General features: G+C 36.1%; 2 protein-coding genes across 3 annotated transcripts in view; one reads left to right on the forward strand and one right to left on the reverse strand.

Moving 5' to 3' along the window:
- The window catches only part of LOC138315222 (uncharacterized), a 75471-nt gene that overhangs the window by 18285 nt on the left and 44419 nt on the right, over positions 1-12767 (forward strand). The window lies entirely within an intron of this gene.
- LOC138316607 (mucin-3A-like) lies at positions 4107-5516 on the reverse strand. The gene has a single exon (XM_069258283.1). It carries the CDS (start codon positions 5514-5516, stop codon positions 4107-4109), a length of 1410 nt encoding a protein of 469 aa, XP_069114384.1.

A 12767-nucleotide genomic window follows, 5' to 3' on the forward strand; every position in this document is an offset into this window, starting at 1 on the left:
GAGGAATATTTGGCACAAACACATCACAGGCCGTGTAGAGTAGGACAACCCTAGTGCTTGGTTCACTGACAGAGTTAGAATACATTTGGAGAGGCACAGCCAGATTGCCTCTCTCTGTAATCTCTATTGGTCTCCAAAGAAATGCACTACATCCTGGCTTCAGTTTTTCTCCATAGAGATTCCAGTAGAAGTACTGGGAACATGGGCAACCTCCTGAAGTGGGACAGAAAGTCGTCTGGCACAGCTAATTTTGGCACCGAGTGTCTGTGAGTTCTCAACAGAACAGCAGACTCTGCCAGACCATCAAAGCATTGCTGACTAGTTGGTGATTATGGCAACCTCCCAGTGAACCTCAACTCAGCAATCCTGACAAGGGAACAGGGGAGACAATGTGGGGAATAGTCTATATCAGGGACAGATTAGGCAGGTATCAAGTTTGGGTAGATTAGACAGGTGGACAAAAATTGTATCAGGGATAGATAAGTCTTCGACAGACAGAGTTGTTTCTGGGTCAGATAAGACGGGTATAAATGATTTTGTCAGATTGAACAGGAAGACAGGTTATTGAAAGTTAAGATTAAACAGATATAGAGTTTGTATCATGGTCAGATTAGACAGGTGGTAATATTAATTGTGTCATGGTCAGATTAGACAGGTAGATGATTTGTCATGGTCATATTAAACAGGTAGACAATTGTATCATGGTCAGATTAGACAGGTAGACAATTGTATCATAGTCAGATTAGACAGGTAGACAATTGTATCATGGTCAGATTAGACATGTGAATATTTTGTATCATGGTCAGATTAGACAGGTAGATGATTTTTTGTCATGGTGATATTAAACAGGTTGATGGTTTATGTCATAGTCAAATTAGACAGGTAGATGATTTGTGTCATGGTCAGATTAGACAGGTAGGCAGTGTGTATCATGATCAGATAAGACAGGTAGATGGTTTGTATCATGGTAAGATTAGACACGTAGACATATTGTATCATGTTCATTTTAGACAGGTATGCAGTTTTGATACGAAAGATTAATAAAGTGTAGATCTGTGTCAGATTGAACAGGTTGACAATTTGTGCACTCGGATCACGTTAAAGAAATGTGAATGATTAGACAAATTAGGGTAAAGTTTATGTATGACAGATAAGTATAAGATTTATATATGAGAATGATATATACATGTATATCTGGCTATGTAAATTTTGATTTGTTTGGCCTTCGGGATCAGACATGTATAATGACAATGCTGCCGAAACCTTTTGAGGGGCTGGTGAGGGAGAATGCCAAAATTTGTTCAAAAGAGGTGACCTTGGTCAATAGGTGGGCTACAGAAATGTAAAACCAGAGTTTGGAAGGAATTAAGCAGACTCGCACATTGCTTGTATCACATCATTGCAGAATTAGCCATTTCCTCTCCACAGAATACTTCCAGACTTCCTAATAATCTAATTTAAAAAGCTGTAAAAGGTATATTTCTCAAAATTTGGATACAGGACCGTGTTCCTTAGTTTACCATGTTGAGCACTCACAGACACATGATTACCGGCCCATTTGGAAGCTCACACTACCTACAAAGGAATTAATTATAGGCTTCTGTTTGTATCTAACTTTGATAGGAAGGCACTGGAGGAAACACAGACCTTTAAGGTATTAATCAAAACCATTTCTTATGGTAAAAAACAAGTTGGCGTACTTTTGATAAAGGCGACCCTGGAGGGGTTCCATTTTCATGGTGCTTGAAAGTATGTGACCTTCTGGTAGGCTTAGGAAGATTTCCGAGCCGAGCAGTGCTCTTCTGGAGCTAGGTTTTTGGCACATCTTATTTCCCCCTTTTTTAAAGAAAATTGAAATAAACATTTTTCTGTCTGATAAAACAGTTCACGGCATGGAAATGTAATTGGGCCAATTTTTATTATGGTACCTACTACATTAAATTAAACTCATTGAAAGTTTTATTTAGATAAGGTGTTTCTGCTTTTCTTAATTTATTTAAGGACTAGTTTACAACACAGTGGAGACATTTTTTTTATTATGTTTTAATTAGTAAAGATTATTTGCTTTCTCTATTCAACTTTCCTAAACAAGATAATTTTCTTTTCAATGTAAAAATCATACTTTTTTGTCACAAATGAAGATTGATGGGCAAAGACCACACCAATATCATCAATCATTGTGACTAACATTCTTTTTTGTAGAAATAGTAAAGCTTGGCATCTGAGAGTTTCAAGAAACAAAGAAGGCTAGGAAATGAATGCATTACATTATTTGGAACCAGACATTATCCCTTTGTTTTTATTTAGCACAAATGTCTAACTTTGTAACTGGGCAGACATGCTCTGGTGTCCTGGAAACATATCTGTATATTAAATATTTCACTGATGCAGTTCTGATTGAAATAATTCTAATTTAACTTCACAAACATGCCAGACCTATACCAATTACACAGAATAAGACTATTTTGGGAGTTTTGAAGTTGCACATTTGACGATGCTTTGAGGAAATTGCAGGCACATGCCGGGTGTAAATGGGGTGAATGTGCCGTATGGTGCCTAGTGAGTTAGTCAGTCGCTTAGCACTGCAACAATGCAAGGCTTTGGGTTTTATTAAACAGACTGAAATTTTAAATAACCGTGTCGAGCCAGACATAAAAAAATAGAATTGGAAGCCAGAAAATGATGAGTAATTATTCCATCAGTTTTCTCTTGGGAATCGCACTGGCAGACATATTAGCATCCTTAACAGCCCATTATAACAAATCTATGGATTTATATAATACTTGTGGCTTAACGCTTTTCTTGTGCTAAAGAGCTGCCTGGAATATTTTCAATATGTAAACGTCGGATAAATACAAGGAGATTTATTGGTAAAAAAAAAAGAAGATATTAATAGAAAAAAATTTGACAGTTGATATACATTTAAATGCAATCTGTAAAATGTTCATGTTAGATTGAATAGAAGTACTAAACATGAACAAACAACCTGTTGATTTTTGTCATATTGCAATATAAGAGTTACTTCCCTTGGTCAAGTTTTTCAAGAATTACCTATTATACTAATATATGGCCTTTATATTAGCAGTGATGGCACTAAGAGCCTAACTAAGTGTTAGAATTCAGTAACGTCATAGATTCCTTACTGCATGCTCACAAATTCATTAATTGTTCATTTAATTATGAGTTCTAAAATCCTAATTATTAAATCAAATCATCTCGTACAATTTTATATATTTTTTTATTCAGTGTTGGAACTATCATGATAAGGAAGAAATCTGCTACTGACATCTCTCCAAGTAACAAAACTTAGAACTTTAAATAAAGAAATACGATGTTACCAAAATGATCACCCAACATTTCAAAATTGTTGTCTGCTCTATACCACCTACGTGTCATTGTTGTTCTTTCCTGTGGTTTTACTGGTGAGCAGCAGTTCATTAGACATCCTGATCTGCTAATCCCACTGGTTTGTTTGAGTTATTTTGTTGATGGACTGTTTGTTTAAAGTAAACCTGGTAAACCAGGGCGGATTTTCTAAACCTCATTTAGTCGAAATTTGTCTAAAGTCATTGTTTTACTTCTTCAGAGAAATCACTTGAGGCCTATTCCCTATCATGAGATGATAATGATTCTGGTAAAAGCGTCTCGCGTTTAGGCTCGGTAAACACTCTATATTTCTTTCTAGTTTAACACGGACATCTCTCTGACATTTCCGCTTCAGGTAATCATGTGTCATGGTTCGAGGATTTCTGTAATTATGTTCAGATTCTTGTTTTTTTTTTCATGTCAGATTTTTTCCTGTTTTGGTAAAGCTCACCATTTTATTTCTTATAAAACTCAGTGTCCTTTACATCGTCAGGCAACAGGTTGAATGATTATCAGGTGAGGGAGATGTCTTAAAGTACCAAACATAATATATATGATAATGTTTACAGCTCGGGACTGTTCTCTCCTGTCGATAGCTTTTCCAATTGAAAGTTCAATGGAGGTCTTACCATCATTTGATGTTTTGTTATACAATTAAATTAAAATATTTTCTCATGGTACTGGCAGAAAACTGTCTGGCTAATAATAAGAACATTTAGATATATAGTAGGCAAAATAATTTATGGTGACCTGTGACCTGTGTATGGTGGTGACCTGTGTTTGGTGGTGACCTGTGTTTGAAGGTGACTTGTGTTTGGTGGTGACCTGTGTTTGGTGGTGACCCGTGTTTGTTGGTGACTTGTGTTCGGTGGTGACTTGTGTTTGGTGGTGACCTGTGTTTGGTGGTAACCTGTGTTTGGTGGTGACCTGTGTTTGGTGGTGACTTGTGTTTTGTGTTTGGTGGTGATCTGTGTTTGTTGGTGACCTGCATGTGTTTGGTGGTGACTTGGTTTTGATGGTAACTTGCTTGTGGTGATGACCTGTGTTTGGTGGTTACTTGTGTTTGGTGGTGACCTGTGTTTGGTGGTGACCTGTGTTTGGTGGTGACCTGTGTTTGGTGGTGACCTGTGTTTGGTGGTGACCTGTGTTTGGTGGTGACTTGTGTTTGGTGGTGACCTGTGTTTGGTGGTGACCTGTGTTTGGTGGTGACTTGTGTTTGGTGGTGACTTGTGTTTGGTGGTGACCTGTGTTTGGTGGTAACCTGTGTTTGGTGGTGACCTGTGTTTGGTGGTGACTTGTGTTTTGTGTTTGGTAGCTATAGTGATCTGTGTTTGGTGGTGACCAGGATGTGTTTGGTGGTGACTTGTGTTTGGTGGTGACTTGGTTTTGATGGTAACTTGCGTGTGGTGATGACATGTGTTTGGTGGTGACCTGTGTTTGGTGGTGACTTGTGTTTGGTGGTGACTTGTGTTTGGTGGTGACCTGTGTTTGGTGGTGACTTGTGTTTGGTGGTGACCTGTGTTTGGTGGTAACCTGTGTGTGGTGGTGACCTGTGTTTGTTGTTGACCTGTGTTTGGTGGTAACCAGCATTTGTTTGGTGGTGAATTGTGTTTGGTGGTGACTTGTGTTTTGTGTTTGGTGGTGATCTGTGTTTGGTGGTAACCAGCATGTGTTTGGTGGTGACCTGTGTTTGGTGGTGACATGTGTTTTTTTGTTTGGTGGTGATCTGTGTTTGGTGGTGACCTGCATGTGTTTGGTGGTGACTTGTGTTTGGTGGTGACTTGGTTTTGATGGTAACTTGCTTGTGGTGATGACCTGTGTTTGGTGGTGACCTGTGTTTGGTGGTGACCTGTGTTTGGTGGTGACCTGTGTTTGGTGGTGACCTGTGTTTGGTGGTGACTTGTGTTTGGTGGTGACCTGTGTTTGGTGGTGACCTGTGTTGGTGGTGACTTGTGTTCGGTGGTGACTTGTGTTTGGTGGTGACCTGTGTTTGGTGGTAACCTGTGTTTGGTGGTGACCTGTGTTTGGTGGTGACTTGTGTTTTGTGTTTGGTAGTGATCTGTGTTTGGTGGTGACCCGCATGTGTTTGGTGGTGACTTGTGTTTGGTGGTGACTTGGTTTTGATGGTAACTTGCGTGTGGTGATGACATGTGTTTGGTGGTGACCTGTGTTTGGTGGTGACTTGTGTTTGGTGGTGACTTGTGTTTGGTGGTGACTTGTGTTTGGTTGTGACTTGTGTTTGGTGGTGACCTGTGTTTGGTGGTGACCTGTGTTTGGTGTTGACCTGTGTTTGGTGGTAACCTGTTTGTGGTGGTGACCTGTTTTTGGTGGTAACCTGTGTTTGGTGGTGACTTGCTTTTGGTGGTGACTTGTGTTTAGTGGTAACCTGTGTTTGGTGGTGACTTGTTTTGGTGGTGACTTGTGTCTGGTGGTGGCTTGTGTTTAGCGATTTGTGTTTGGTTTGCAACTCAATTGATGCTGCTGGTTTTGTAATTTATTTTAGTAATGTCTTCCTATAAATTGTCATGACTTTCTTAGGTAAAATATCATCTGTTGTTAGCAATAAAATACCAACTGTTTTTGTGTAAAATGTCTTCTAACTGTTCATGGTGGTTGTCTGCTGGCTCTACAGGTAAAAGCTGTAAATTCTAAGCATGATTGGGCCCGACTTTGGAGCTCCGTCACTTTAGGAACATGTGTTGGATATAGGTAGGTGTTTATACGAGTTAGGCGATGCGTTCATTTGGAACCTTTACATTTGGTATACTAATTTACATCTAGCAGGCAGCTGACAGGCTGCAATAGTCATGAATCACAAGGAAAAAAATCTTGTGAACTTTTTGTCGCTTTGTGTTGTTCAGATGTCTTACAGAGGAAGGTGTTGATATCAAAGAAGGCAAGAATCTGTGAAGTAATTTGCTGGGATTTTAATGTCAGAAAAATTCTTTGTGCCACATGACGAAAATTTACCTGATTAATCTCATCTGATTAAATACACCTTAGTCTAAGCTGTTTCTTTTTGCATGACATTTTCTCATGCTTTAATATCCATTATAAGATCTTGAACCTTTGTAATTTTGCTTGATCAATAATGCTATTTTTAGTCGTTTTTCAAAAATAAATATACTATATTCATATTATATAATATATGCTGCAGGTACATTATAAATACTTCTCGGCTTTATTTTTGCATTGTTTATAAGTGATGATTTCAAATTTATATTTATAAATCAAATACCTTTAAATCTGCATAATTGATATATTGTTTTCTGAGTTATGATTTTTTGAATACAAAAAAGTGGCTTTTAAAAATAGAATGTTTTCTCACAGGTATACAGATCAGTCTTAACCTTATTTAAGAAAAAAAGTTTTAAATAGCTGATTTCTATGATGTACTTTTTGAGAGAATTACAGATTTTGAAATTGTTGGATTTTTTGGCAAAGTTATTGAGATTCTTGGGGAAAGTGTTTAGTTATGTGATTTTTTTTGTCTGCCTCATTTGTCTTTGCGATCAGCTCTGTCACAGATAACTATGGGTCCATGTGTGTAAAGGAGGAAGAGGCCGTGATGATTAAGTGAAAATTGTTCACATGCAACTGATTTCCCATAAAAAACAATATTGTTAAGTGGTGGTGCCCCCACGTAGGCTGTCATTACTTCTACGGAGATGACACCTCACTTTGAACAGGAAAATAAATAAGTATCGGTGCCGTTTATAGTGACAGATCGACACGGCAACAGATATTGATTGTTTTGGTGTGGTCGCCTCTACCTTACAATAGGGTGGTGGTGTATCGGGGCGTTGGGAGGGGGTATAACAATATGCGTCCGTCATATAGATTGTTCCTGGTCGGCGTGGTAACATGGCAGGTGACTTGGAGGAAGTTATCTGAAATCATTTAGAAACAAAATCAAGATATATGGGATTACTGATAACTTAGATTGTCTTATTTTAGTATGCAATAAATTTTGACAAGGAAGAATTTTACATCTTTCTGTTTCCAACTGGTAGCTATTAGTGATAGTAAATAAACTTGTACGTGTCTTGTGATCTGTGTGATTAAAGAAGTTTATCAATGTTTATGTACCATCCAGGTGATTAAGGCACAATAACTGGGGCTGGCATCAAACATGTCACTTTGAAAAAGTTTCAAATTTTGGAAGAAATTCCTGCTTTAATCAATAGTTAAGATATATTTAAATTTTGGCCAGAGTTCAAAGTTCAACTTGAAGTGACTTATAGCTATGCAACAATATTTCAAGCCTTAATAGTGTCTTTTGAATTGTCAATAGCTTAATATCTAGATGTAAATTGGGTTTGAGTAGGAAAGTGACTACAAAGGAATCATAGTATAAGAGGTAAATTTCACCTAAAGTTATAGGATGAATAAAAAGTTAGAGGAAGAGTAAAGCAACAAAGCAAAAGGATTAGGGAATGGATGAGGAGGAGTAGGGAATGGATGAGGAGGAGATGAAGTTCAGTGAGGAGAATAGATGATGTAGATGAGAGAGAGAGAGATAAATAGGGGTGAAAGACAAGAATGGAAAATACAAATGAAGAAAAGAATTGGGAGGGAAAAGAGAAAAAGGGAGAGAAGAGAGATATAAGGAATTTATGCGGGAAATAGAAATGAAAAACTGAAGAAATGTATTCAAGAAAGATGTATTTGAAAGAGAAAGATGAAAGATGGATGGAAGAGGTAAAAGACGTGGAGAACAAGAGATAATGAAGAAATGAGAAAAATAAATAAGGAATATTCTAGTGCAAGAAAGAAAAAAAAGATGAGGGAAACAGTTTGGAAGAAAAGAAAGAAACAGAAAAAAAAATAGTAAAAGAAAGATACAAGAAATTACAGTGAAATTAATTTAAATAGAGAGGACAGGAGAAAGGAAGAGAAAAATACTATGATTGAAAGATGGATGGATACAAAGAAAATAAATTGTGAGGTGTAAAGGTGTTATTTCTGTCCTTTTGTTCAATAATAATGTCATTAAAGTAGATTCGTGAAGTCAGAAGGCCCATATGTAGCAGTTAAAGGAGTTTTAACTCTTTAAAAATCCAAGATATTTAACTTTATTGCAGGATGTTTTCAGGCAAATTTCTGTTGAACGCTTTGCTGAACATATCTATATAATGTACAGCTTCTGAGGAGAAGCTTAAAGTAGCCTAGCCAGTTTGTGACGGGCATCGAAATGGGTCTAAAATAGACGATACTGGCGTCAGTAATTGCAGCACTTACCGTATCACTAAGGGTTGTAGGATTTAAATGGGACGATTGGGCCCAAGCTTGGGAAATCTTCATAGACACAATAGGAATTAAAATCTCTGCTTGATAAAAACTGGTAAAGTCATCACACTGCTATTAATGCAGATTGAACGATTTCATATTTCATAGCGAAAAGAATAAGAAAAGCATAGGGAAATTTAGGTAAATTTTTTTTGTATTATCTTGAAAGTCTAATATTCCATTTAGACTGTCATAAACTGTTTTTAAAATAGGATAGAATGTTATTTAAATGCCATATTTGTATCTTGACTGTTAATCATGCCGATACATGAAGTCCCAAGATCACCTGTCAGAAACAGCTATTTATACAGCTGGAGCTTAAAAAATCAGAAAAATCTTTACAATCTATTTTTTTTACTGATTTGTCTTTTAATACAGGTATTAGTTAGGTAATTCTATGGTAGAGACACCTGGGCCAATCGGGGAAAAATTATTGTGGTTATTATAAGTGAGACATCTGCCGGGAACAGTTACCATCTAAGTAATCTATCTGCTAGTAATTGATCTTTAAACATGACTCCAGACTCCATAGTTTGTGTCATTAAATTATCTCAAAGTGTGAATTTGAGGTGAACATTTATTTAAATTTTCATTTAATTGAGTTGTTATAGAACAATTAAAAGTTTGCTCTGTGATGTATTGAATAGGGTAAGGATAGTATAGACAGGGGTATGAGTGGGAAAAAAGACAAAGGAGAGCAATGGAGAAATATGAAAGGAAAGAAAGGAATAGGGATAAAATGGAGGAATGGAGAGAAAATAAAAGGGAAAAAGAGAGGAATAAAAGAAATGATTGAGAGAAATATAGAAAATGAAAGGAAAGAAAGGAATAGGGAGAAAATGAAAAAGGTGAGAGAGGGAAAGGAAAAAAGATTAGAAGAAAAGAAAGAGATCATCGTAAAAAAATTGAGAAAAGATAAGATTATTGTACAAAATATCAAAAGTGAAAAAAGACACTTACAGAGAAAAATAATAAAAACTCTGACAGCAAATATAAAGGAAAGATAGTTAAAATGAAAGAAAAGATCAGTGGTAAAATGGAAAATAAAAGGGAAAAAGAAAAGATAGGTGGTAAAATGGAAAATAAAAGGGAAAAAGAAAAGATAGGTGGTAAAATGGAAAATAAAAGGGAAAAAGAAAAGATAGGTGGTAAAATGGAAAATAAAAGGGAAAAAGAAAAGATAGGTGGTAAAATGGAAAATAAAAGGGAAAAAGAAAAGATAGGTGGTAAAATGGAAAATAAAAGGGAAAAAGAAAAGATAGGTGGTAAAATGGAAAATAAAAGGGAAAAGGATAGATAGAGAAATGTTGAGGAGGGAATGAGGAAATGATGAGATATTGTGTACAAATATAAGAATAAACAAAGAATATTATCAGAAAGAAGGGACTGTCATCTACAAGAAGTGTACATCTATACAAAGCGTTATGGTACATGGAACTGCAGAATCACAAGTGTTTTGTTAAATTCATCTTGGTAACAGTCTTTTATTACCTTCTGTTTTTACACTGAACAGGAAGGTCACGGAGGAAGTGCAGACGAATTAATATAACCCTATACAAATTTGGGCGACAGCCATTTGACCAGTTTTGAATTTTCAAAAAAAAAAAAAAAAAAAAATTCTCTGTGATTTAATGGCTTAATAGGTGCTTTGTGCTGAACTGCCTGTCTGAGATAGCACAGTCTGTTATTGGGACAACAGGATGGAGCAGCACATGTGTATGTCACAGCAGCAGACGTCCTGCTGATAGTTACCAGGCTGTTAGTGTGCCTCTTCACCACCCTCTTATCCAAAACTGCTTGTCTCCAATGTCAGGGCATTCCATTTCAACAAACATACAAAACATCCTTGGCATGCGAACATATTTGGCATGATATGTCACTTTAATCATTGTCAGAAGGTTGCATACAGAACTTTAAAAATAAGTAGGTTTTTGGTAAGACATATATGTAGAAAAAGTTTTAAGAGACATGATACTGTTATGGAAGAGGAATCAAATATTTAGTTTTAAATTTTCACGTGTTACATTAAACATGCCATCTTGAATGCCAGAGAGCAGAGAGAGGTTATGCAGCCTAATTGTAGGAAAAAGGACACTTGTTGCATGAAATATTGTCCACATGTGAAATAACGTCGCAGCAAATTACAATGTTATGATGTAACTCTGCAAAGATACTGAGAGGCTTGGGATCGAATACAATGGAAATAAACTTCCTAGTGTAGAAACAATCTATCCAAAATTTCACTTTGTATTATTAGGTAGTTTAGGGTAAAAAACCCTCTTATATCTGTAGGTCTGCTGTCACTATTCCTGTGGTATAAATGCATATTTCTTACAAAATCTTGGAATGGCATTGAAGTCGCGTCGTAAACTGATGATGTCACAGTTAATACCTACCCACAAGGGCAGATAACTCTGTAATATGCAATAACAGAAAAGCGTATTTGCTGGTATGGACTTGTTTTCCAACAATTGTATCTTTAAGGTAGACTTATTACTTACGTTTAGTAGATAAAAGCTTGTTTTTGGATAATTGCTTATTATCAGATGACAGGTAGCTTATTTGTGAGCATGAAAGCTTACCGGTATTGATGTTGTTCTACAACAAATATTGATTTCTAGTATTTGAATTTTATTGTAAATTTCAATTTAATAACATACAAGTATCTCAACGACTACTTACATGAATTTAAACTTTCTTTGGTTCACAATTATTATGTTACAAAAGCGATATATTCTTTTCACTCAGTTGAAACAATCGCATAATTTATAAAGATAGCAACTCAATTATGTCCTTTGCAGCTCCAATATTATTCTATGCAGTCCAACAAATGGTTTAAAGTTTTATGATGCTGAGATCGAAGTGAGGAAATATTGTACTGTGAAGATTTTATCAATATCATGCTCGAAGGAAGTTTAAGAATCTGTATAATTGCTGTAAAGTCGTCATATACTGCAGCAAGTGCATATATACAAGTGTTAGTCAAAGTGTGTGTGTGTGCTATTATGACAGTTTATGAAGGGCCTCGCTCAATTGATATCGTGACTCGTCAAGCAAGCCTCTAGAGTCTCTTCGTAGTTATTAAACTTCAAAGTAGTTTTCAAAGAGAGATAAAAATATTTGAGATAAAAATTCCAGGTGAGGCGAAACTTCTTTCTGTTCTAGAGAGTTGGCAGTCTCCCATTGAAATGAAATATCGTGTCACCACTCAAGAGAAAAATTACTATGCCTCCCTGGCTGACATTCCACGATGGATTGTTTGTGTGGGGACAGAATTTCTTGAAAAGAGCAGTAGATTTCTGTTACCGGCAGCAATGTTATACATGGTTGAAAGATAACAATGAGTTTTTTTTCTGTAAAGGAAATAGAATGTGTGCAGTAGCAAAGATATATTGAGTGTTCTTATAACCAAATACCATTCAGTTAGACTGAAGGTCAGTGGTATCAACACCCATAGCAATATTCAGTTCAGTTTTTAGCTAAAATCTGATAACGAGTAAAAGGAGCAGCCTTGATAATGGATCTAGTTGAATAAGATCCGAGTACCTGCTCAAGTGCTGTTCCAAGAGAGGTTAACACACTCCATTTGGGTGTGTTAAAACTTAATGTGGTTATATGCCAAGGTAGAGATTTCTTCCATTGACGCTTTAAAGACTAGGATATCAGTTCTTGCAGAAAAAAATAGACCATTATAATCATGAAAATTGTAATTTCTGTAGTAGCTCATAGCATCCTGCAGCACTTTTCATCTTCCTGATATTTGTGTTAAAGGATCTACACAACTACAACACCACACAACTGATTGTATAATCAAGACATTAGTATCTAATTGTAGACAAAATTCACTTTACCTAGTGTCTGGATAATGCAGGGCCTGTTTTAGACAGATGTCAGTTTGTTAAGGTTTTGGCTTAATGATCTTGCTTCTATGTTGTTGATATATAAGGTCTGCATTATCTGAGCATTATGATGAAATTTTAATTGTTACAATATTTTCGAATAATTAAGCTTTAATTACTGGTTGATTTGTTTTTATTTGTTGAAATTGATAATTTATGGGAAATATTTTTGATGGTAATACCTTTGTAGGGATGTTTCAAGAACAAGTTACA

Source organism: Argopecten irradians, chromosome 2 (genome assembly GCF_041381155.1).
Source record: "Argopecten irradians isolate NY chromosome 2, Ai_NY, whole genome shotgun sequence".
NCBI classification, from domain to species: domain Eukaryota; kingdom Metazoa; phylum Mollusca; class Bivalvia; order Pectinida; family Pectinidae; genus Argopecten; species Argopecten irradians.

What these genes read in the sequence shown, in the direction of transcription:
- LOC138316607 (XM_069258283.1), bottom strand. Translation starts at nt 5,516, where the DNA reads ATGTCATCACCACACGCAAGTTACCATCAAAACCAAGTCACCACCAAA.